The 25,875-nt window shown below is 36.6% G+C and overlaps 1 protein-coding gene across 1 annotated transcript in view; it reads right to left on the bottom strand.

Moving 5' to 3' along the window:
* Positions 1-648: 648 nt before the first annotated feature.
* CNGB3 (cyclic nucleotide gated channel subunit beta 3) overlaps positions 649-25,875 on the bottom strand; it is a 60,881-nt gene continuing 35,654 nt past the window's right edge. The window contains exons 11-19 of the mRNA XM_040083728.1: positions 22,249-22,371; positions 14,882-15,023; positions 12,783-12,942; positions 12,316-12,413; positions 11,189-11,272; positions 9,505-9,623; positions 4,596-4,742; positions 2,008-2,194; positions 649-882 (exon numbers count right to left, since the gene is read on the bottom strand). Coding sequence (XP_039939662.1) covers positions 649-882; positions 2,008-2,194; positions 4,596-4,742; positions 9,505-9,623; positions 11,189-11,272; positions 12,316-12,413; positions 12,783-12,942; positions 14,882-15,023; positions 22,249-22,371 — 1,294 coding nt within the window. The remainder of the gene's footprint in view (positions 883-2,007; positions 2,195-4,595; positions 4,743-9,504; positions 9,624-11,188; positions 11,273-12,315; positions 12,414-12,782; positions 12,943-14,881; positions 15,024-22,248; positions 22,372-25,875) is intronic.

Genomic DNA, 25,875 nt, shown 5'->3' with positions numbered 1-25,875 from the left:
GTAATATGCTTCCCTCTTGTGGATTTTGGGATTTATTTTTTGACAATGTTTTTGTTATGTTGCCCTCTGTCCTGAGGTAAAACATCACAACACATAGCACCTGCTGTCTGCTCTGAGCCACGCTGGTCACAAGCCCAGGTCACCAATTAGAAGTATAAGGGGAGGAGAGAGAAGGACAGAGAGAAACATAAGGAACCTTAGCAACAGTAGGGCAGTAGCAAGGAAAAGGATAACTATGGGAAGGCAGAGGAGAAAACAGAAGAGAATACTTACCAAAGTTAGAAGCAAACTGAGCATCAGGAATAACAGTAATAAAGCAAGGATAAAGAAGAGAGGGAAAAGGAGAAGTAGAAGCAAGGCAGAGTAAGAGAAAAGGGAGAGCATGGATAAAACAAGAAACAAGTCGTTGTGAAATACAATCTGAGCCGTAATTTCTAATACACCAAAAGTTCTCTCTTCAGCGTCAAGGTTAAGAATGTAAATAATTTGTGCAGTTGTGCCAGGAGAGGAGGGCAAGTAGACGAAGAGCTGGAGTAGATTTTTCTCATGCGTAGTCTCTGCTTTTATATTCTATACCAAAAAGCCGAGTCCTGCCAGCCCCCTGAATGCAGCAAGACAAATAGATGGGGCCACACCCCAAAGCACCATCTATTTCTTTTCTTTCTCTTTAATTTCAACTTTAAGGATCTCTCCTTCTCCTGCTCTGGGGGACGGTGTCATACTAATGATCAGAGACTCCTTGCTGGTTGTCCTCTGCATAACTGCAGGCTTATCATCTGCCTTTGGCTTTTCCTTTGGAGCAGGGGGTGCCGAGGGGGCTGCAGGCTCCGCAGGTTTCTTCTCCTCTTCTTTAGGCTTGGTCTCTGTTTCAGCTTGAGTTTCCTAGAAACAAAACGTTTAATGTTTTCCAATGCTGCAGAAGAAATTCAGGAAGTAGTTCTATTCTGTACATGCCATGGAAATGCATGGCATGACAACTGCATTAATGGCATACAGCACATGTAAATTTCTATTCAGATGCTAAAAATTGGTTTCTAAATGAAATATACAATTTCAGAATCAGAATCAAAATCCGCATAAAACCTAGGAAACACTTGTGGATATTCATAATTTCTGCTTATTACTAGTATAGAGGGATGAAACAGACCCGTTTTGGGGCACAGAACCCTTCCTTAGGTCTTGCCTTCCTTTATGTACTTATGCTAGTGGAGAAAGAAAGACTGTTACATAAATCTTGAAATACTTCCCCAATCCCTTGGCCAGGCTTATTTGCTACTAAGTTCACAAATACTCACTAAAATGAGCAGTATTTCTGCTTCAGTCGTATCGTTTTAAGCATTTGTGTGAGCAAAATGCGAAGTTCTTTATTTAACTTAAATATAACTACAGCTATTTCAAGAAAGAAAAGAATTCTGCCACCTTTGGGTAAATATGTGGAAGGGAGCAGGTTCTTATTAATATTAACATTTCTCTGAACAAAGTATAATATGGGAATTATTTTTCATCAGTTAAAACAACAGTTTTCTCATCAGTGCAAGATATTAGAGATTTAATCAGTTTTAGCTGTGTGGGCTATACTTTATATTTTTTCTTCATAATTTTTAACAACCAGAGATCTGACACTGCATTGGAAAGTTTGCCATATGCCTGAGTCAGCTGGATCAGATTACTGTGTTTGGGTATTTCTGTATTTACTGTTGTTTACATAAAATTAGAAGATCAGATGCCCTTAAGGCCTTTGTAAAATCCATTTATCCTTACTTTCTTTTAGAGGTTTTTTTGTTTGCTTGCTTTTTTCCCTTGCTTTTGTTTTCTCTGGTCTGCATGAAGTCCAGGTTCAGAAAGATTGAGCCAAATTTTAGAAGTACTGTTTACAGAGATTAGGAAAAGTGGTTATATCTCAGCTACTGAAATTTTTTGCTGTTAATTGCAGCAAGGCTAAATTTTCATCTGCTCTGTCTGCCCAAGCCCTCTCAGTAGATTCTACAATGTTTTCTGTGGCTTTACCTGAGTTTCTTCTTGTTTCCTCAGCTGCAGCAGCTTAGAAAAGCCTTCTTTTCCTTTTCCTTTTCCTCCAAGCATTGCTTTAAACAATTTTGGAGTTTCCTTTTTCTTCCCAAAGAGATCGGCCAAGCCCCGTGCTTGTGGCATTGGTGGTCCCGGAGCAGGTTTCCCCTTCTGCTTCAGCAGCACCCTGGAGAAAGAACACACAGCAGGGCTGTGAAACTGAGCGAAGTTCCTGCAAAGATGAAGTACCACATTTATGCATGAAAATCTGGTGGCTCTTTTTTGGTTCCCAGGTCAAGTGCCAAGAGCAAAATTGGAAACCATAAAGGTTTTGCCTTAGACTCTGGTAGAGATGGAGGCAACTGTTCAAATTTGGAGTTGCTTACCTATATCCTGGAGTATAAACAAGGGCTGGCTCAAATTAGTGTCACAAAACAGATGAAAGAGTATTTTAAGAAAAGAAGTGTGGAGGAGGATGGGTGCTCCATATCTGAGGTGGCAGTCTCTTATCTGGTCTTGTGGATGCAAATTCAGAGAGCATTTAGTGCTCCACCAGGACTTCAGTTGGCACTTGTGGAGGAAATTAGCTAACTTCCAGCATGGCACATCTCTCATAGATCAGGTTAGACAGTGGCACTTTTTTTGGTCCTCTTCAGTAGAAGACACCCTGACCATATAAACACTGCTGCCAATCTTGTGGCAGACTACTAGTTCCATAGCTGTACTGATTTGCAGCCATAATTGCAAGAGAATGAATAACAAGGGTAAAGGTTAGATGAAAGATCTGAGATAGATGGGACCAGTGAAAAGCAAAAGGTTCCCATGCTTTCAGTTTTTGATAGGTTACGGTACAGTTTTCAAGGGCACTTTTCTATCCTTGCAAAAGTCTTGACTTAAGGCTCTTTACGAGTGAGGACTATATTCGCAGTCTGAAGTACAGCAAATCCAATAATACTATAATTTTCTTCAGCATCTTGTACTTTGGGAATTTCAGAAGTGAAGGGTTTACTTTTTTTTTTTTTTTTTTTCTTTGCAATAAATTTTTTAAAAGTGTACTTTAGCAGCTTGCATGGCTTTGTTATGCAAAAAACATACTGGGGTTATTGGGCAGGTGATAATAGAACAAATTTCTTGCTTGAATAAATCCTTCAAAGAGCCCTTGAAAGGTGTCAGATGACCACAAAGAACTCTAATATAAACCTTCCAGGGCAGAGCAACTGGTAACTTCATTCCAAAACTGAACATAACCGCAATATTTGTGAAAACCGTGCACAAATTTCCTCTTGCTGCCTAATTTTGGCAGAATTTGTGGATGCCTAGACTGGTAAGCAAAATACATGACCTCCTGCACAGAGCAGGTACTGCATTTCTTTCAGATTAAACAGGATATCCTGTTTTTAGTCTGATATCTAGAGAGGTCTTTGAGCTCAAATGGGAGTACAGATACAAATGGTGGATGATTAGGTTCCACGGTAGAGAAAGGCTGTCTGGAGGAAGCAGAATTTAATGGATGGGCAGAATATGCCTAGAGTGGGCAAGAAAGCAGAAGAGAGAGCATGGGACAGAGAGACGGGAATAACAAGGTCATATTACTGTTTAGATAGAAACTGGAGAAAAGTCAGGAATGATTGATGCTGGGGATAAATGCATTCCATGCATTTGTTCCCCTTTTCTACCTGTTAATGCTGGCTTTGAAAATTGAGCACTTTGCCCATTCTGTGTCTGGTTTCCTTGTTTCTCACGGGCATCATGATTCTCAAGACACTGTTGTTTGACTACCAGGGCTGTTACAACATGATGAATGCAGCCATTTGCTAGCACTTCCAAAAAACAAAATGTCTCTCCTCTGCTATGTTTAGTTTCTCTGGGGGAATTTCAAGTCTGGGACCAACCTTCCAAACTTTGATAGCAATTCAAGGCATCAGTTGAGACTAATAGGGGTACTGAAGTATACTAATAATGACAAACTATTTCAAAAACTATTTTAAATATTTGGACCTTTTACAAGTTAACAAGGTACTTACTTGTCATAATTTTATGGCAAAATCTGACAATTCTTTGCCCTTTCAAAGATGTGAAAATGGTCATCCTAGAAAGCTACAACCAAAGGAAGGTGAAGAGCAATCTTGGTTTGAAATCTTGTTTCAGAATGCTTTTGAACAAAATGCACAGGTATCTAATCTGTGTAGTTCCATCTTGTCAGCCCTTACTTTAAATCCATTCCTAACTGCTGCTTGAGGTTTTGAAAATGTATATAGGTCTGTGGATGCCTTGAAGCTTATTTTTGTAGAATTAATTGCAAGTGTTTTGTTGCATCTTTGAAAACCTATTCCTTAACCTGATAGCTGTCCTGTAGTTTCTTTCTTGATGATATAAGAAGTCCTGATATGTATCCTTATTTCTACAACCTTTGGGAATCCTTCCAAGACTATGCTTTCAAGTAGAAACTCCCAGGCGAATCTGGCCTCTAACATCAAATGTGTTTACAACTGTTACTTTTCCCAGAAAGGAATGCAAATCACCTAGAAGTCACAACTGTCCATCCTGCAGCTGAATGATATGATTTAAAAACTTTTATTAGGACATACTTTGCTTTCTTCATGAGTAGTTTCTCTGAGTCAGGATAGTGCACCAAGATTTCATTGAGTGTTTTCTTGTCCAGAATGAAAAGGTTGGCAAAACCATGAGCTACCACGTTGGCAGTCCTTCGATTTCCTCCACCTGCAGCTAGTAGGCTGGAATGAAAATAAACACCATCAGTCACAGCATTACTGGCCCTAGTGAGAAATCTCTTTGCTGGTGGTTGTCCATTGAAGTTATTGTACGGCTCACTTACGGAGCTGGCTGTTCTCTAAAAGCCCTGTGCAGATGGAATTAGAAATTCCATCTCAGAAAGGCAAATTTTCACGTTTGGTCAGGCTTATGTGGATGCTAAGGACTGTGAAAATTTTGCTACATAGAGACATTTCTTCTAAGAGATACCCACAGCTCAGATTGGACTTATTTTAGTTCTCATGAGAACTTGGCATTTTCTGTTTTATTGCTGAAAATTATTTGCATCAGTAGTAGATCAGCATTATTTACAGTGAATGAATGATTCTCCCCCAAGATTTTTTTTTCCTGAGGGAATAACTTCTGTGGGGCTCTAGTTTTTTATTTTCTCACGTACCACATCTCATGTTTAAATGTTGGCAAGTTGAGTGATACGGTTTAGGAAGGTCATTCAGGCTGACAGTTACAAATGTGTCTGCCAGGAAAAGAAGGCTATTTTGTTTTGAACCTAAGGCATTAGACCAGTTTAGCTAGCAGCAGTTGGCCAGAGGGAGGATATCTAAGAAAAAATTACATGTACAAATAAAAATAAATAGTTCATCTTGCACGAAACAATTGAATAGACTTCACTTCTCAGCTCTGCTCATAAGTAAGAGAATTTGCATTTTGCTCTTAGTACTAAAATTGCTCTAGCACTGTATTCAAGATCTACCCCAAAATTTGTTCTTTAAAGATTTCCCAGTGAATTAATATTTTTAGAGAACATTTTGTATTATCTAAATTTAAAAGTTGTTAATAAAATATATTCTGGACCCCAATAAACAGGAACTTATGCCCATCTGAAGTAATAATCAAGGATATAAAATATTTAACATTAAAGATATTTATAAAACATATTTCTAATTATTGAATCATATAGATAATATATTTAATTTATAAAGGATAGTAGGAAACCTCTGCAACTGTGTGTGCAAGGCTAGTTTTACATGCCCGTAGAGTGTTTTTCTGCAACTCAAGAGAGTAATCAATACATGATCTGAAGCTGAAAATGCAGTTTATCGTCTTATTTTTAAATAATTCTGTACAATTCCTCAGAGAGAATAAAACTCTTTGCACAGTAGGAAAGGCTGCTAAAGAGAACTGCAAACACCTTTTGAGGTCTGATGAATCACTTCTCAAAAAAGTCATTGAACAATCATTTTCAGGCTTTCCTAACAGAAAGGAAATTATAAAGCTCATTTATCATAAAATGATAAAGCTCATTTTATCACGATAGACAAGGACTAAAGAGATCAGATTTTTCATTATGGTGATGATGTGCATTGAATTTTACAAGTAAGGCAGTCTTTGCTCAAACAGAATCATCTTTTACTAAAGCCAATGTTATGTACTTCAGCATTCAGTCTGGTTTGGTTAGTGTGTGAAGAGTTATATGCCCAAATATTTTAAAACAGATATATTTGCCTTGCAGTGGTTTTTGGTAATGCAATATCTATATTAATCACAAAATTAGGTTTTTTTACTGTGGAGTGTTTCTGTTCTAAGGAGGAAGGAACTTGATGTTACCCCACTCTGTGTTAACTCCTCCCTTGACCCAAACCCTAAACTTCACCCCTACTCTGCCTTATAAAAGCCCCACGAACCCTGCCTTTGCCTGGTCTTCACCCTCCTCCCCAGTTCCGGGGGAAAATAAGTGTATTCTCAAGCTTCAAGCTTCTTCAAGCTTCCTTAAATAAAGGAAGACCCATTTCGTTCTTTCCCCTGCCAGTGTCAGCAGCTGCAACCTCCCTTGACATGATGAAGTCTAGCGACACAATGCTACATTTTACCTAATAATTTTTACTCCAGTTGTGAGCCTAAAATGCTGTAATATTAGTAGAAGTTGATAACCTTAGAATTCTTATGCTAGCAAATTAAATGTCAAGCTATACCATTTTCAAAATGATGACTCAGCTTATCTATTGTTTTTATAGCTGATCTCTGTAGGAAGCTGCTGTTAATGGAAATTGGGGAATGGCTTGTGTTATCAGCTGAACATGCAGGGGTTGTGGTGCCTTAGCTGACCACCTATGTGCATATGAGGAGAAGTGGTAAGTCAGGAAAGGGAAATAGGTCTGGATCTTGCTTCTGAGAAGGGTATTGAACTCCAAAGGGCAGAGCCCATCAAAAAGCAGCAGCTACTACTTTGAGGGAAATCCTGGATCAAAGTACTGGAAAGTGTCATCTTTCACAAAACTAAAATAGTCCCTGTAATTTGGATTTTGTGGTTTTTTTAATAAAGCTTAACATTATGAAACAGCTGAAAGCTGAAGCTGATATCATACATTTAGAGATCTTCCTGTCAAAAATTTACATAAAATGGAGAATTGTTTTAGTTTTTCCAGAATTAACATTTTCTGATAGGAAATAGCTCTAGTGAAATACCAGCAAATGGATGAATGAGGACATCTGGCTTCAAGTGTAACTTTCTCTGGGCTAGTGAAATGTTGTTATAAGTGAATTTCTCTTCTGAATTGATGGGCCCTCATTAAGGCAACAATCTGTTTACTTCTGATTCTGAAATTATTTTATTTCCCCAAACTGCTATCTATATCTATACAGAAAAGTTGCAATGAGGCTAAAATGTTAATTGGAACTCCTATTACTTAATCCCTTTCTGTAATAGTTTTCAAGGATAAAAATGGCAAGGGATATGTTTGATTGTTACTCTTGCACTGTTTTTCTAGTATAACTCAGGGAATTTTTTGGCAATAAACACTTTATTTTCTTCAATTCCTTTGCTTCTGGAGACTTTTAAACATAATTGACACGCATTTTGAAGAGAGTGAGATTAAATAGCAAGCATCTTATAAATCACATACCTAAACCACTCAGAAGGAAGCTGACATAGTTCTCCAAACAAATCTTGAATTGGAAATCAGAAGGAAATCAGCCTGATATCAGGTTATAACCATTATGAGGTGAGAGTAAAACTTAGATGTCCTAAAAAAAGTAGGACGTAATCCCTTAAAGAACATTTTTTCCATTTGCCTGTGGTATTCTCTGTTCAGAATACCTTGACAAAATTTATATAGAAAGGCACAATACAAACTCATTATTTTCTAGTACTTTGCCACTATGAAAAACATATCTCTACTGATACACTTAGTGCATCATGTCTGTGAGTTACTGTGGTTTTTCTCGAGTTTATCCAGTGCCTGACATTTTGTATGCAAATTACACATGTCTGAACGGGTTTGCTGCTGTAGTAGGTCAGTCATGAATAAAACAAGACTAGAAGTGTAGTGTTATAGCATTGCTGAGGGTTTTGCTGGCCATATTGGCAATTATGTAAAGAGTAACACGTACTGGGAAATGTATCTTTAAAGGTCGTTGCGTGGTTCTCACATGGAAACAAGCATTCACCTGTGTTAAATCAAAAGTGTAAAAATCTCCTCCTTGTTTTGAAACCAACAGTTGTCATTTCTCAGTTTAAATACAAAGTTCTCACATCAAATACCAGACTAATAAATAATTGAAAACCATGTGTGTGTTAGCTTTTTCTTCTGTCTTTTCATTATTCAGCCCTAATTGATGAGTTCATTCTCTGCCTTTCTGCATAACTGCCAATACAGCCTTTTGTTTGGAAGCTTTGTTTGGAAGCTCAGTTAATTACATTGTCACCCAGAGAAATACCTTCCCAATAACCTTCTCAAAGTGCTGATATAATTTCACTTTCCCACTTAATGAACAAGTTTGGTAACTATGAGATATGAGATGATTTCCACTTGAAGTCTAAGCAAGTTCTGTATGCACATCACTGGATAAACAGGAATGTTTCCCCTACTACAAAGGGAGACACAACTAGAGGACAAATATAAACCTGGCACAGAGCTGATTATTGCTTTTCAAAAGGCTGATTAAAGCTACCAGCAAGAGCATTAACAATAACAGGAAGGCAGCTGGAAGATGCCAAGGATCCAGTTTATCACATGCAGCAGCACATTTATTTTATTACTTTTCCTTAGGCCAACCTCAGCAGGTGGATGCAGTGTCTAAAAACTAGCACTTGATTGGCTAACTGGGGAACGTGGCATGTAAGAGTTAATGGATTTTGCATAGAAAGTACACACAGAATACAGAAATTGATTGTAGCCACCAGAAAAAAATTCTCATCCAGATAAATTCAGACCAAAAAAAAAAAAAAAAAAAAGTTTATCCACACTTTTCTTGTCTTGTATGCTTTTAAAGAAATACTTTTTCAGGCTGGGTTGTCTGATCTTCAGTGATTTAATCAGCTCTTAAATGAACTATTTTTAGTTGCTATTTTAGATTTTTATATCTCTTTTGTTGGAAATTAATTTTCATCTTTGCCATCTGCTGTTTAAGGGAACCTAGTCTTACTATACAGACAGTGAAATGCATTTGATCCTCCTTTATTGCAGACAGAATAACAGGGAGATGTGTTAGATCTTTAAAATGCTAAAGAAGAACTTTGTCTCTATATTCCTGTGTGTATTGATCAAAACACTGGTCTCAGATCTTACCCTGCTTCGCTTCTGCTTCACTTTCTGCTTCACTTTCTGCTTCACTTAGATTTTCCTTCACTTACATGCATGTCCTTGCTCAGTGTCCTCTTTGTTGATTCTACCCACATTCTAGCCTCCCCGTGACAGCTGTCACACTTACCACAGAGAAATTTAACAAGTTCCAAAAAAATAGTATTAAAAGTAGTGATGGACGTACCTGATCTCCCCAAATACAGCTCCTGCTCTTAGTGTAACCAGGACTTTGGTACCATCAGGGCCTCCAAGGACTTGAACTTCACCCTGTTTGATGATGTACATCTCTCGGCCAATCTCTCCCTGGGCATACAAACACATAAAGAACCAATGTTTTAGCAGTGATTTTTGTTCTTCGAATAATACAACAGGTTCTTCTTTAAACATCTTTTCTACTCTCTCATGAGCAGAGGGTGTTCCATTATTATAAGGCAAAGCAGCAATTTCGTTTAGAAGTGGAAAAGCAGCAGCAATACAGCCAGGACTGAAAATGTAGGGACTGGCTCTTCCTATCTCTTCACTTGGTCCTCCAAGCTTGCATGCAGCATCTCCTTGGGGAAGGAGAGTGAGACCAACATGCATCCACAAGGGGATGTTCCAACATTCCCTACTGCATGTTGCAGCATTAATAAGACTGCTATGGTTGTTGGTTACAGAGTAGACTTATACGAGTGAGAGGCCTTTTACCTCTGAATCAAGCTGTAATAAGATGATAGTATCAACTGAAGTTGATACTTCAATTTCTCATAACCTGTCTTTGTTAAGAACCGTTTGCATTGGACTGCAGTATCAAGACATTGAATCTGTTGCTGTCCTTTATTCTCTCTGTTGTGTCAGAGTCCCAGCTGTAGTCTAAGATCCTTTCATGCAGTTCATTGTATAAGCAAACACACCAAACTACTTTTCCACCCTTCTTAGCCAACTGCAGTTCTGGGATTGGTCTTTGAAGGGACACGCTTGATCCTTCAGTGTATTCACAAATGTCTAACTTCTACCCAGTGGAGTCCAGCATTCTGGAGGAGGATTGTATGCTTGACTCTTGGAGGGAGCAGGACCTTAGTGAACATGTTGGACCAGAACTGCTAAAGACAAGTTAAGGGGTTCTGATGTTCACTTGTGTAGGTGGTGGGACCTGTGGGTCACTTGCCAGAGCAATAGTAGTATGGATTATTATTCATCCTCAAAGCTTTAATTGCATCTGACTTTGCCCTGTGTTTACATGCCATCTGGATAGAGACTTGAGCTCACTGGTCAGAAGCTGAGATATTTACCTGTGAACTACCTTTCTGGCCAGGTTTAAGCCAAAATGCTGGGACAAGAGAGATATCTTTGCTAAGAGACAGTGTGACAGCGTTCAGCTGGAAACCTGGAGATGGCTCAGAGCTGTGAGTGAAGGTAGAGCAGATCTTGCTGGAAGGAGCTTTATGGGATGCAGTATAATTTTCTATATTCTTAGATAATTCTACGTAAGGGTGTCTGAGTCCACAAAAGAAGCACAGACAAAGCATCATAAAGTGAGATCTGTAGGCTGGGTTTGTATGCATAGAAGTATAGAAACATTGTTTGATCCATTTTAAATATTAATATTTCATGATGTATCATTAGATAAGCTATATTTACATTAAATACTTTCCCATATTATTATAATTTCATGGTTGGTAATGTAAGTAATAAAATCCATGCTGTCTTGTTCTAGATTGAAATTTGAGAGTGTATTTGTTTTTATTACACAGAGTAACTTAATTAATTTTATGCTTTCTAATTCAGTCAGGATTAATTTTATTTAAAGGACATTGTTGACCGATATCTGAACTCTTTTTCAAAAATACATAATATAATTCTTATTTGAATAGGATGAGAATGCTCACCTTTTTGCAGACAAAGTCACCAGGTAAATATACAATGGATTTCAACCTTAGCAGCATGTCATATATCATCTGGGTATCACAGCCCTGTTAAAATAGAGGTAATCACTCAGCTAATTCAGTATTAAAAGTGACTATTACTGCCTCAAAAGCCAGCAATACAGGAATGACCTGGGGATTCCATAAGTGAATGCAAACTCAAAGCATCATGAAGATTAGCTGTTAGAGCTGAGAAAGGACTGAAAGAGTTGTTATTTCAAATACCTATGAAGTTCTCTATGGGTTGAACATATTTTAATTTTTTTTATAAAGTGAGTTTCTGTACATCTGGATTTTCTGAGGAAGGTCTGTAGGTGTTATGTTCAGAGCTTTGCGTGTCTTTTACGGGGATTTAGTGGGATATTTTTTAAACTGATCCAGGGGAAAACAACAGATCCTGTCAAATGCCCATGAATCCATGAATTCCATGTCTTCAGCACATGTAGGGAGAAATGTACAGCCATGTAAGTTTTGTAAAGTTATAGCATGTGATTTCTTGGAAATATCCTAACAAGAAAATTTTCTGTGTGTACTTCTAAAAACTTTCTGTGTGTACTACTTCAGGGTCTCATTGCTTTTGACCCAGATATCCAATTTTAAGTACACATTTAAATTATAGCTCTGGAAAACTACCATGGTAAGTAAAGAGAAAGCTCCTTAGCACAAAAACTGTGATGCAGCTTTCTCTACACCAACGTTACATTGGCAGAACACAGCATGGGTGATCATGGGCAGACCTGGGTGGCTACAACAAGGTAGACTGTGTCAAAAATTAGATTATTCTATGTCTTACTCTTCAAATTAGTTATATTCTGAACTCACAGTCTCACCATACCATCAGCTATAGGATGTTGTCATAACAGGACTTTGTTTTAGTCTCATTTCCTTTCTTTAAAGATCACTGCCTTGACACAAAAGAAATCCAAATGCAGGCAATTGGGTTTGTTCCGATGTCTCCATTCACTGAGACATTTCTTTTACTTATTTTGCCTTGCATACTAACAAACATATTTAAATGTTGCAAGATGCACAAGACAACGTTTCTGTATGGAATACCACGTATTTCTGTATTCTCCTGTAAAACTACTTGCTTTGAATAAGTCCACTTTGTTGACAATGGCAAAGTTCACATCAATTGCAACGGCTAATTGCATTTTCGTTGGCATTTGCTCCAGTAATTCTGACTCATCTGAAAAAAAAAAAAAAAAAGACAAATTAAGGAATGTCCACAAAAATGAGCAAAAACAACTTTATGGAATTCTTCTAACACTTATGAGTTCAAGTTAGGAAGCAGCTAATATGCTTTTACTAAAATGCTTAATAAATCTTGTCTAGATTATTACCAAAACACTGTATTAATGAATAGAATTTGTGGAGTAGAAAGAATCATATTGTTCTGTAGTTTCTTTGTTTTCCCAAGTAAGTTGAGCAGCCTCCTCTCACTTCCCACTTCCTATTTCCCATGCAATTCAGGAAAGGAGAAATGTGAAATTTACCCTGTATCTGTACAACCACTTTCACTCAGACATGCTAAGTAACTGGAATTGGAAATCCTCACCCAGCATTCCTTGAGAGTCCCATGTGTATTCATACCAAGTTCGAACACGATTTTGCACCAGTTTTGGAATAGAATAAGTGTTCATATAGGAGACAGTGTTGTCCACACAGGAACGAAAGTAGTTCTGCCCTGCTGTTGCTGCTCCAATTACATCTCTCATCTGCAAACATCAATTGTTGTTACTACACATTTCAGAAAAAAATAGTCTTGATTTTTAATATATTGTCAGCAATATATAAAAATAATATAATGCCTTTTGCAAAATCTTTGTCTAATAATAAATTCATCTGCATGTTTTGAATACATGCTTCATCCACTTTGTCAGAAACATTAGAGATTCAATCTGATTGTCTTGGAAATTGTAACATGATTTTAGAGAAATTGTTGCTGGGTTTTAGCTTATTCTGTCTTGTATTTCTGGACATGGATGAAAATTATAGATAATAATTTTCTTAAAAATCCGTAGTAAAGCTACTCTGAATTTGTCAGGCAATGCAAGTCAGAAGCAAAGCAAAGTGGGCTGAATTTCTATAATAACATTATCTGACACCATTAGAACTAAGATTGTGCCACTGTTTAAATAGTTAAGAGATCAGTCCTAAGCTCTGAGAGCTGAAAGGTGACCTTAAAGTTTTTAGAGCAGGAACATCATTTAACATTTCAACTCAAATGTGATTCAGCTTTTAGAAAGTGGATGAGTTAATGTTCATAGATATTCATTTTTCAAAAGAATAAATGTTCAGATGTGATTTTAGTGAAATGGCTTCATGTGGCAGCTGCCAAGGATTAATGTGCTGTGGGCTGAACTTTGCTCTTTATTACAGAGATGCAATTGATTGCAATGGGAATAACAATTTTTAGGCAAGTGTGCTAGAGCAGGAGTAACTAAATAATTTTAAGGATGCTTTATAAACTGGAATTAAAATAAACAAACTGAAATTAAGCAGTTTGTGTGTTAAGGTTTAAAATTTGAACTTGCAAATAACTACTCTGGTTACAAAAAGTAATCTGCAGAATCTTTTTTGGGGAAATGAAGCTTTCATTGATAGTTACAACAATTCAGGGAAAAATTATAAATATGCAAACTCTGAAGTTTAATTCTATATACTTGAATTCAATAGTTTTCAATATTTGAAAATATTTCTTATAGAAGAAATATTTTGTATGTATGCCTTGTTTTATTTTTGGTAATTCTAGTTTATGGAGGAATCTTAAATCCTATAAGGGTAAATTGTCTTTAATGACAGTTACCCCTTCTTGTAGTTTCAGAGAACAAGGGACATATGCAATCTCTAACTGCTTGATTGAATTTTTCAAATGCTGTATTCAAAAGAATTAAATTTCAGTTTTAATGTTGTTTACTTATTTAATTCTTTCGTAATAATTTTATAACAGGCATGGACAAATCACATAGTCTGGAATGGTTTCTACAGAAATTGGTAAGGCACAACTGCACTCAGGAACCTCAGCATTTGTTTTTCTGTAGGAAATGTGTTTTAAAACCTACAATCTAAAGCCTGAGTTTAATAGTTACAGACCAGGAATATTTCAATTACATTCATTTGGAAATATGACTGATTTGCTGTGATTTTTTTTTTTTTCTTCTCCTGCCAAATGGGAACCGAGAGAAATAGAAACCAGTTAATTTTCAGAATTACAAGTACATTGTAATTTGTGGAAGAGATCAGAGTTCTAGTTTGACAAAAGTCATGGGATTTCCATTAACAAAATCCTATTGATAGTAGTACTGAGCATGACTTACTCAAAAATTACAATTTTTATTTCAGATTTAACAGTATAAAGTGAATGTCAAGGAGTTGCCTTTTTAGCTGTGAGTAAGGGAAAAAAAAGGAATTATATATAGTTTCAAGGGTCATCTGTGTCCTGCAGAGTCTTGGCTTTTAATCAGCTTGTGTGCATGAGAGCTGCAAAACAGGGAATTGATTAAATGTGTATTTATCAGTGATATTACTATATTTGACATTAAAATAGAGGAGTGTAACTAAACTTTTTCCCAGAACTAAACTCCATTAAACTGAATATATTAGCACTACATTACAGTAATTTGAATATAACTTGTTATTGATTTTTTAATGTACCTGACCAATTAAGCTGGAGAAGACAAAGACACCCATGAAATAATTCAGCAGTTGAAAAACGATCTCAAACAGCGTTTGTGGTTCCGGAAGGCCACCGATGGTGATTAAACTACGAACGGCCCAGTAGTAACACCTCAGGTACCTGTGGATGCAAACAGCATTTTTGTTAGCCTGTAGCTACTTATGTTTGAAGTTAAGCATATGCCTACTTGAGTTGGGCCTTTCAGTGATGCTTTTTCAGTCCAAAAGGCTTTCAGCATTTTATAAAGGGTTATGAATTTATAAATGATACAGAGGTCAAGTTGAACTGAATGTTCTCACTGACAGCAAAATAAGAATGTATGGGAAATGCAGCTCTAATTTACTGTTTTGCAGTAACTCCAGGTAGCATTAAAGATGACTTTAATTGTCATCTTTAGATTGATAGATAGTAAGAAAATTGTCAGGATGGACATTACAGTGTTAGGATGCTATAAGTGAAGATGGTCAAAAGCAGTGGAAAAGTCTTACAGACTTTCCAGAGTCTCTGTGTGGCAGCATAATAGACCCTCAAATACTTGAAGATCCCCTTCATGGCTTTCATTTGATGACACCAGTGCAAAGCCTAATGGTGGGAATGACAAATGCAATATTGTTCTTCTTTTGTTTATTTTTACTCCTGTTACTGCGCCGGTCTTCCACCCACACTGCATCTGAGCACCCTTTATTGCCTCTACCTCCTAGGTTATGTGACGTGTTTCCACAAACTGTGTGTTAATCCCGCTTCCCACTTCACTGATCCAGCGCTGAAAGGCTGACTCCTCTACTAGCATCTCCTAGCTGCCGGTCTCCACAAGTCCTTCTGTCACCTTAACAAACTCTTTCTTGCCTTTTTCACTACAGAGCCTTTTGCCTTCAAGTCATATATTTCCACTAGTATGATTACACAAGTTTATGAAAGCAGTGAAGAACCTGGAGAGAATGCTTTAAAAAGGTGTCTTGGCATCTCTAAAATTCTAGTTTAAATTTCATTCTAGAACATGTAATGCAGAATTGTGGTGGGGAATAAATAGCTCAAATCATTGCTGTGAGAATGCTATAATTCCCTTCTTTCTGAGCAAACAAGTAATTGGTTTAGGTAAATTTTTAAAAGCCTGCTATTAATTAGAATGCGACTCCTCAAGTTTCTGTACAATCAGACTACATCTTTGCTGATGATTATGAGCGGAACTTGATTTCCCATACTTATAAAGTGAGATTTTCTATTACTTCAGCCCTGACTACTGCTTTTGAAGCAATGATGATTCCTTATGTGTGTCGAATTTTATTGCATTTTAAATAATAATAATAATAATAATAATAATAATAATAATAATAATAATAATAAAGAACCTCCCCCAAACACTAAGACCCAGAAAAAATAATTTTGGACATAAGTTTGTTTTGAAATAGAAAGTCTTGTGTGCATCTTCTCATGCCTGCTCTGAACCTGAGGCCACCTGGTCTGGTCACAGACCTTAGGTGTATTTCAGACTCTCTTTTTAAGATATAAACTCCACTATAATAAGTAGTTCATGTAATAATACAACTGCAGGGTTGGTTTTGTGCAAATATGAGAAAATAAACTCACAATAACAAGCAATTCCAATGAGGTTTGTTTTTTTCTTAAATCACTTGAAAGCGTTTTCAAGTTTTTCATCCAAAATGTAAGGTTTTACCAAGCAATCAATATCTGCTTTTCATTACAAAGTCCCTTTTTTCTTGGTTGCAGATTAATAAAATGCAGTAACAATGATCACTTTTACCATAGTTTTCTAGTTTTAGATGTTAACTGTCAGAACTGGCCATGCAGAGTCCTTAAATAAAAAAATTCATTGCATCTTTTCCATCTTATAATTTTTCCTTGTTAGGATGTGAAATGAACTGCTGATGTTTGCCACAATAATATATTTACTTGGGATAAAAAAAAACACATACGCAAGTTTCCAGAAAAGTATGCATCAGTGGAAGCCTTTTCTTAGACTTCTGTAGCATTAACAAATAATAAAATAAAGACTCAGGTCTGTTTTGGAAGAATTACAGATTTAAGCATAAAATTACGCTTCTAGCTTAGCTGAAGGGAATTATGTAAAGTGTATTAATATCATATTGATTTGCCACAACTGAGAATGCTGTGGTGCTTGAAACATATATAATTGGGTAATATAAAAGTAAAGAAATTAACATCATTTCTGTGATAGTTACTTTAGGAAACAAAAGTAATTAAGCAACTCCCTCACCCTCAGTGGCTCTGCATACCAAACTCCCCCATGATAGACAATATAATCTTTATTCTAGGAATATCTACAAAGAATGAAAGCAGCTCCTCAGAGGAGTTTAGGTGTCACGTTCTTCTTTGCAGTGTTGTATCTACAAAATGTGAGGGATTTTTAAAAATCTTCCTACCCTTTCTTAAGATTTAATTAATATACTGTATTCTTCTGTGATTTTACTTCAAAAGAAACTTTCTATTGGCAAGGCATGTGATAGTCTCTAGCTCTTTGGAACAGTTTTTCTCTATTTATGCATTTTTGTTTTTATTTTAATCTGAAATGGAAGTCACTCAGTTGAAATACAGAGCAGCTTTTTTCTTCCCTAAGTAGGGGGGAAATGAGATTGTAAATTTTGTTTAAGGAAAGCCAGAAAAAACAACTCCTATTTCAACAGTATTAGCAGCTCTGCTTCCTACCAGCATGTGTCTGGAAACTATCACTGTTCACTATACAGCTTACCAGCCTACTATAAAATTTCTGTTGAAGTAAACAACAGTCATGAGACAAGAGAGGGATTTTTGCCTCTGCACATCATAGAGAGTATGTTTATCCTTCAGGCAATCTAACTACTAGATTTTTCCTTAAAAAAACCCCTAGGTATGAAAACATACAGGAACACTGCAAGTAAGATACCTTGTTCTATTATGTCAATAGAAATATCTTTTTTCAGAAAAGTCCATTTCAGAATACACTAAACTTTCTTCATGGTTTTAGTTAGTGCAGGTAAATCAAGTCTTTGTGCATGTGTCTCTCATCTTTTAAGGTGGTATTCACATATTCATTTCAGCCCAGGGAAGCGTTGTTTCAGGACTATCATGTTTGACTCCCCTCAGATTACAGCCAGGGTCGGTTTAAGCAGAGTGAAGCAGCAGCCTTTATGAATGAATGGCTTCCTTCTTTGTACCTCTTCTAGAATGGCATGTTCATCAGGTGCCTGTGGGTCTGATGATCTCAGACACAGTGGAGCAAACTATAAGGCTTTTACCTAAAAAATATGGCTGTGGGTAGCAGGTCTGAAAGTCTGACATATGAGTTGGGCAGTGCATTCACAGCTTGTCTGGAGGCACAAAGCTGTCTTTGCATAGCAAGCACTGTGATTGTGACATATCAGACCCATTGCAAGAACAATGCACAGCTGATACCCACAAGACACATTTCAAGATTTGCCAGTCTCACTGTGCATTCGGCAATGTATACCAAAGGAGTGGATTTGTTCTAGACATGTACAGTGATCATTTTCTGGCATTTGCAGATATCCACTAAGTCTGTGCCCAGAACAGAAATGCAGCAAACTACAGAGAAACGTAATTAGGATACAAAGAGATGTCTTAAATTTTCCAAAGAATTTTCCACACTGCTTGTGGATGGCTTGCAAACAGCAGAAGTATACTATGAGCAAAGTGAATTTATTTGTTTTGCCTAAATTTACTGCTGACCTGGAGGGTTTGCATGAGAATTTCAGCTGCCTAGTTTTAGTTTCTCTGTGAACGCTGATGAAAGAGAGATACTTCCTTGGAACAATTCAGAACAATGACATTACATTGAATCCCTGAAAAAAGATTTGTCCATTTGCCTCAGGAATTAGGGAGATTGATCTTTTTCTTAGTTAGTTAAATGTATTGTAAATAAGTGCACATATTTGGAATTGTCCACTCAAGAGACCTTTTAAATATCTGCTACTGTCCTTGCGTAGACTCTACACTGGTGTTGCATTAGTGATGCTGTGTTTCTGCATTAGGAGAGAGCGAGATCTTGCCTTACTCAAGCTCACGAATGCTCTTTTAATGCTGGAAACACCTTGTGTGGATAATTTGGGTGTGTTGCAGGGAGGTAAAGTTGACTGTATTTTACAGCTCAAGTCAAAGTTTAGGCTTTTACTGAAGGCTGCTGTGCAAAAGAGCTCCAATCTTGCACTGACACTAATGCTTTGGACTCTGGACAAGAACCAGAAAAGAATAGAGCTTTCAGAAAATCTTGGAAGAGCTACTTTGATGGTTTTGCTTGTGGTTTGAATATTGTGTATAGATGTTACAGATTTAGTTCACCACCTAGTGTACCTGTTCGGGAACGTGTTTGTAATCAAACTAATAATGGAAACTGCTGTCTGTTAATTCTTTTTAGCCTGGAAAAGAAAAAAAAAAAATCCTAGGAGTGTTGACATATTTAAGAACTGGTTTTGGCCATAACTAGTGATATTTTATGGACACAGCAGGGATTCTACATAAAGCATTAATGCCGCTAAATCAGTGCCAGATCATTTTCTGTGGGTCAGTGTAATCTGAGACAGTTAGAATTTTGGTTTACTTGTCAAAGTGCTTACCATCACTTTTTAAAAATTACCTACGTAGATATGTTTCCTTAATCTTCTTTCTGAATATGTTCCCATTCTTTGTGAGACTACTGGCATATTCTGCTTCAAATATTGTCAACACTGAATGCTCTCTAAAAGCAAATTATAATTTCACTGCTGTGCCATAATATATGCTGCAGTACTGGTCACTTTTCCTGACAAATTCTTCTTATATTTGCTTTCCTAATAAATGAATATACCTAGAAGTATCTTGTCTGATAAGTTTAAATTCACTTACATCTCCAGTTATAACTATTGTTCACATGATGTCTCTCTGTGTGAAAAAAATCCTCAAAGATTTGATGATTAGATTTTATATCATTCTAATTCTCTAAGTCAGTGACTATTCCACAAAGTCAGCATTTGCTGTTGGTGGGATACAAAGCTATACTTTATGAAATGTACCTCATTGTAGAATACTCTTTGGGGTGTCATGTTCATGGCACTATATATTCCAGTATGAGTTAGATGCAGGCAAAAGAATAAAGATTTACACTCACCAAACCATTGTCAAGATGAAGTGAATTAATGCTTAATGAGGTTTAGATGGATATATCATAGAACCATTGAATGGTTTGGGTTGGAAGGGACCTTAAAGATTATTCAGTTCCAACCCGCCTACCATGGGCAGGGACACCTTCCACTGCACCAGATTGCTCAGAGCCCCATCCAGCCTGGCCTTGAACACCTTCATAGACTGGGAATCCACAGCCTCTATGGGCAACCTGTTCCAGTGTGTTGCCACCCTTATAGTAAGAAATTTATTCCTAATATCTAATTTAAATGAGTCCTTTTTCAGTTTAAAGCCACTCCCCCTTGTTCTATCTCTGCATGTCTTTGAAAAAATTCCCTGTGCTGCCTTCTTGTAGGCTTCCCTGTAAGTACTGGAAGGTGATATAAGTTCTCTCCAGTGCCTTCCATTCTCTAGTCAGTCCCAACTTTCCCAACTTGTCTTCAAAGGAGAGGTGCTCCAGTCCTGTGATTAGCTTAGTGGCCTCCTCTGGACTCATTCCAGCAGATCAATGTTTTCCTTCTATTTGGCTGTTTGGATATTCGAACATGCATTTTATTTAAGAATCTCAGTTTAATACAGAACTTGAATTATCATTTTTTATTTTTTATTTATATTTATTTTCACTGTTTATAAAACAAATCTGCTGTAAATTCCATGTGACTGCAGTGTGATTTCATTTGAGAATATTTTTTTTGTCTCCTCATGAAAAAGGTACCACAAAATATTAAAAAACCAAGTTGCTGTGAGGGCACAACTTCATTGTCTGTGGCAAAGCCAGTAAATAATTTCTACACATTGTTTCCTGAGAAAAAAGTAAAATATTTTTCTCTGTGAAAAACAGGTAATTTTTTCTTGCCCATTCTCTAGACTGTTCTGAAGAAGCATTAAAAAACTTGAAGACTAAGTAAACTCTCTACTTTCAGAGTTTTCGGGTTTCTTATTCTTATGTACCTTATATTTTGGGTATGATGGGTATTCCCAAGAATCACATTAACAAAAAACAACTATAATGAAAATTGCTTCTTCATTTTTCTTGTCAGATTTCTGGAAACCTCAATCCTGCAAATACACACCCATCTATAACTTCACAGAAGCGGTTCCACTAAGCTCCATGGCCCTGCTTGCACACATCTGACTGTAGTACTCAAGCAGTGTTTTTTTTGGTTTTTTTTTGTTTGTTTTGTTTTGTTTTGTTTTGTTTTTTGTTTTGTTTGTTTGTTTGTGGTTTTTTTTGGTTTTGTTTTTTTTTTTTTTTATAACCCTACTTGTAAAAAATCAGTGCTGGTTTACACAAAGTGTGTTTTGCTCTCAAGTAGTGACTTGACAGCAAACTTGTGAAGTCTGATAAAACTACAAACAAGAGGAGCATATCTCCATCCAAGAGAGAGGTGAAAAGTTGTTTAGAAGGCAATTTATGACAGCAGTGGGTCACTATATGTGGTTTTGCATGGAATGTAATCAAAGAACAAATTAAGCTCCTGTGGCTTTAACTATATTATAGCCTTTGACAGAAATGAATGTTCATACAACTGAACCTGCCAGAATATCTTTACAAAATACACACAGAATATATTATGACTTTGATTTTTTCTCTTACTTTCCCTCCATCATCTTAATAAATGGTCTTTATTTGGCACCCAACCAGTGCTGTCACAAGGAGTTTGTGGAAAATTGTGCCAAAATCCAGTTGTTTCCCCTGAAGACACTCTGCCACATGTTTAAGCATGACCTTCTCAAAAGATCAGAGAGACCTTGTAGAATTTTTCAGACCAATCACCATGGTGTAGAGGGACTAAAATGTTGCACTTTAATGACATAATGCTGTGTGGCAGAAAAAAATTCCCAAACTAACCCTGTGCTGCTTTTGAGGGATTGCTATACAATCCTTCTAACCGTTCCCATGCACATATGCAATCAGTAAGTTTAATTTATGACCCTTGTTGCTTTCTAAATGTTTAATTAAGTTAGCACTTAACACTGACTCATAAAGCTATAAAAGCTGAAAGTGGTGAACTAACTGATTATTCACTGCACCTGCCCTCCAAATACGTGTTAGTATTGAAAGCTGCTTATCAGCAGTCATGATGCTAAAAGTTTGCTATCCAAGCACTTTAAATAGTAAGGGCATACCGTGCAAACAGTGGCATGGGAGAAGGATGGGGGGGCAGGAATGAACAAAATCAAAAACCCCTTGCAAAAGAAAAGGACTTACATGTTTCCTTTGCCATCGTACACCCATCTAGTGCTGCCAATTCCTTCATAGTCTGAAGCCCAGTAGTACAGGCATGCATTAATGTGCAAGATAAACAGCAAGTATCCAGTTGTTCGAATGACCCTATAAAAGTCAACAGATTCCTGTAAAACAACTTATTTTTTTTATTTTTTTAGTATAGAACCCATTATATTTTTGGATTAACAATGTTAATGTTAAGCATACGCTAAGTAGTTCCCCACCTGTATTGATTCTATGAAAAAATAGCTGGCAGTTACCCATCTCTCACATCTGTCCAAGGTCAAATAAATATCTTCCCCAGAATATTTGACATGGGGTAATTTTTAAAATATAATTCCTTGAGGAGTTTATAGTCCACGTCTTTAAATGGCTATGAATATTTCCAGAAATTTGAAGCTGTATTAATGAGGGTACAGGGTAAAAAATAATGTGTTTCCCAAACTCTATCCAGGATAGGCTCTAAACTTGTGAACCAAAGCCAAGAAATGTCTGAGGTCAGAAATGAACTGCTTTACAAGACCTGTATTATAAAGCCTGCAGTAGATCCTCTTAATAACATGATTGAGTGGCTACAGCAGGAGTTATATCATTCCTAATCCCAGTTCTTATGTTTATGGCCAGTTCTTTGAAGAATACCAATGATGAACTACTTAAGCACCAAGCAGCTTTCTGTTTAATACAATAATGATCTCATTGTATATCCTCTGTTATGTGCATGGGGATCAAAAGAAAGGTTTCCTGGATTTAGATCTCTATTGAAATATTCATACAAGCAGGGGATAAATAAGCAGGAAAACTGCAGGACTTGCCTAAATGCAGGCTGGCGGTTAATGAGTTTATCTGCTAGAGCTAGAATTCAATGCAGTATACAGTGCAGAATAACTGAGTAAGTGGTTTTATGAGAATTTAATAAGATTTAACTAAGTTAGGTTTATAAACAAAGCTACCAGGAGCTACATATCTTCGTGGTTGCTTCATTGGGCACGCCTTTGCTGCTTCTTCAGGTGCCTTTGTATGCCCTCCTTTGCCTCTCCATGCCATTATATAATCTACCTAAGTATGCTCTTCTTCTTTATGATGCTCACAACTTAATGCTGTTTCTCTATTTAAAAGCTGGTGTGCTTCCAGGACAGCACTGTGTAGGATTGCAAGCGGTAGAGAACAGCAGAGATCTGTTGTGATCTAGTAATGTCGCAATATTGTTCATGCCAGGTTTTCTGTTCAAATTTGAATCCATTAAAGCAGACTCCTGAGGTCTGAGTGAAGATTCCGGAAATTTTTGCTATGTTATATTTCTCCAGACATATATTGAATATATCACAAAGAGAAGATGTAAATAACTTGTGCTAGCTTTATTCCTACAAACTCAAGCAAATTAGTTTGAGAAGAGAATCCCCCCAGGTACATCCACTTGCTGTGTAGAAGTTATTTTGATATTACCTAGTTAACTGGCGCCTTGTTGCTCAAAGTGTGACTATATCAATCTCAGACCAAAGCAAGATTGTCATATTAAAATGAGACTATACCAATCTCAGACCAAAGCAAGATTGTCATATTAAAATAAAATTCAGTAGTTTGCCCAAAAAGACTGGGGTTTTTAAGAATTTTTAGCTCCTGCTTGTACTCTTCTGTATAACTACCTCTGTTCTCCACTTGTCAATGAACAAAAGCAGGAGTCAATGTTTTCAGAAGTATGGATTAGAAAATAGATTCTCTTTGTAATATTTAGATTCTGCAGCTTACATTCTGCAAGTGATTTGATATTGGAAATCTGAGTGGGCCATTGAAACAAGCAGCAACACACAGTTGTGGTTCTTAATCAATATTATGCTGAAATACTCTCTGAGAGGGCAGAGTAGCTGGCTCTGTCTTTTCTGCTACCTCATACATTTTACAGGACCAGCGAGATCTTGCTCTGTGTGTCTTAGCCTTTCTAAATGAGTGCCTTTCCTGTTTTTTGACATGTAAATAAACATCACATCCTTCAAAGCTGGTCTAGCTTGAAGATATACACAAGCCCTTCACAGCTTATCCTTTGAACATTCATTTCCCATTCCTATTTTGATAATAGTGTGAAACTCTGTCACTTGAAAAACTTTATTTGGGTGAAAATGAGTTTTAAATTTGTTCCCGTTTCTTTGAAATCCATATACACACAATAGAATTGTTACATACAGATTAATTACTTGATTCAGAATTGTCTATATTATTTTATACTATCTATATTATTTATACAGTATCTCCCAATACTGTCTGCAAGTATTATAGGAGATACAGAAAAATCAATGAATTATGACCCCAAAAAGCAAAGGACATAATATGGAAAATAATTATGTTTAAAACTATTAATTTTAAAGCTTATCAATATTAGAAAAAGTTAAACACCATAAGCAGATAAAGCCCCATTTTTAAAAATGAAATTAGAAACTGGAGAAGGCAAAGATTCAGAAACTGACAAGAAATTTCTTTATCTTGTGGGAACTCAATCCTCTCTTGAACCATAAGAATTAAAAAAAAATAAAAAAATCAAAACCCAAACCAAAATAAAAAAATTCAAATCAAATTGCAAAGGAGTCTTCTATAAGTGAAAAGAGAGTGCAATATAAGAATAAGTTTCGTGAAGGTCAGCAACTCAAAAATATTTTAGTAGAACTCTCAAAATTTTAAGTTTTGTTTTATTTCACAGGTACATGAAAAAAAATGAAAGAGATGGTAGTTGAACCTCCTTTTGAAATTTATCTTGTTTTTAAATCTCAGAAAATATCTCATTTGAATGTATTAACATCAAGTGTACTGTTTAAGTGCAATAATCTCAGAAACAGAGTAAGATGGCAACCAACAGATTTCTGCAGCACCAGCGGACAGGAACAATACATGCCCCAACACTGGGACAGGGAAAAGGATCTGTTGGTGTAGGTATTACACAAGATAAACTAGGCCTGATGACATTGACAATAATGATGACAAAGCAGATGGGTTCGTTGGATCTTAGTAGCATCACTGACAACTGAGGGGCCTATAAAACTTGCCACAGCTGCGTCCATGGACTACTTGAGTTGGTTCCAAAATTCTTTCTGTCAATGCAGAAGGTGAGAACAGAGTTGGGCAGACTATGGTTACAATCACTATTTGACAACTGTGTTGAATTGATCCTCATTCCAACTGTAGTCAGTGCAATGAAGGATCAAGTTTCTCTACATGCCAGGTTCATGGGGAGAGCATGTTTGAAGAAAAATGTTGACACAGGCTCAGGCTCATAACTCCTATTAAGTACAAATAAACAGCTGCTGAGGATTTGGAACTGCTATTAGCAACATAAAGAAAGAGTTCTTTAGCTCTTTCAGTAAAGAAACTTTCTGAAACTTCTGATCAATTCAATTTTGTCAGAAGTCTCAGTTTGGTGAACATTTTGCTGGAACCAGGCCAGCTGAACTGAGCTGGATTTCATAAGTAAGTGCAGCCTTATATTTATTATTTTAATGATTACCATAAAGACAGATATTTTAAAAAATCTTTTAAATTGAACAGTTAAAGATGTATTACATTCCACCCAATGCTTAACTGACAGCTCACAAAATCATTAGAAATGCATTCTGTGCCAAGCTC

The sequence above is a fragment of the Hirundo rustica genome, chromosome 1, assembly GCF_015227805.2.
Source record: "Hirundo rustica isolate bHirRus1 chromosome 1, bHirRus1.pri.v3, whole genome shotgun sequence".
NCBI lineage: Eukaryota > Metazoa > Chordata > Aves > Passeriformes > Hirundinidae > Hirundo > Hirundo rustica.
Note: the sequence above shows the minus strand (reverse complement) of the source record. Positions and strands in the feature narration are given on the sequence as shown.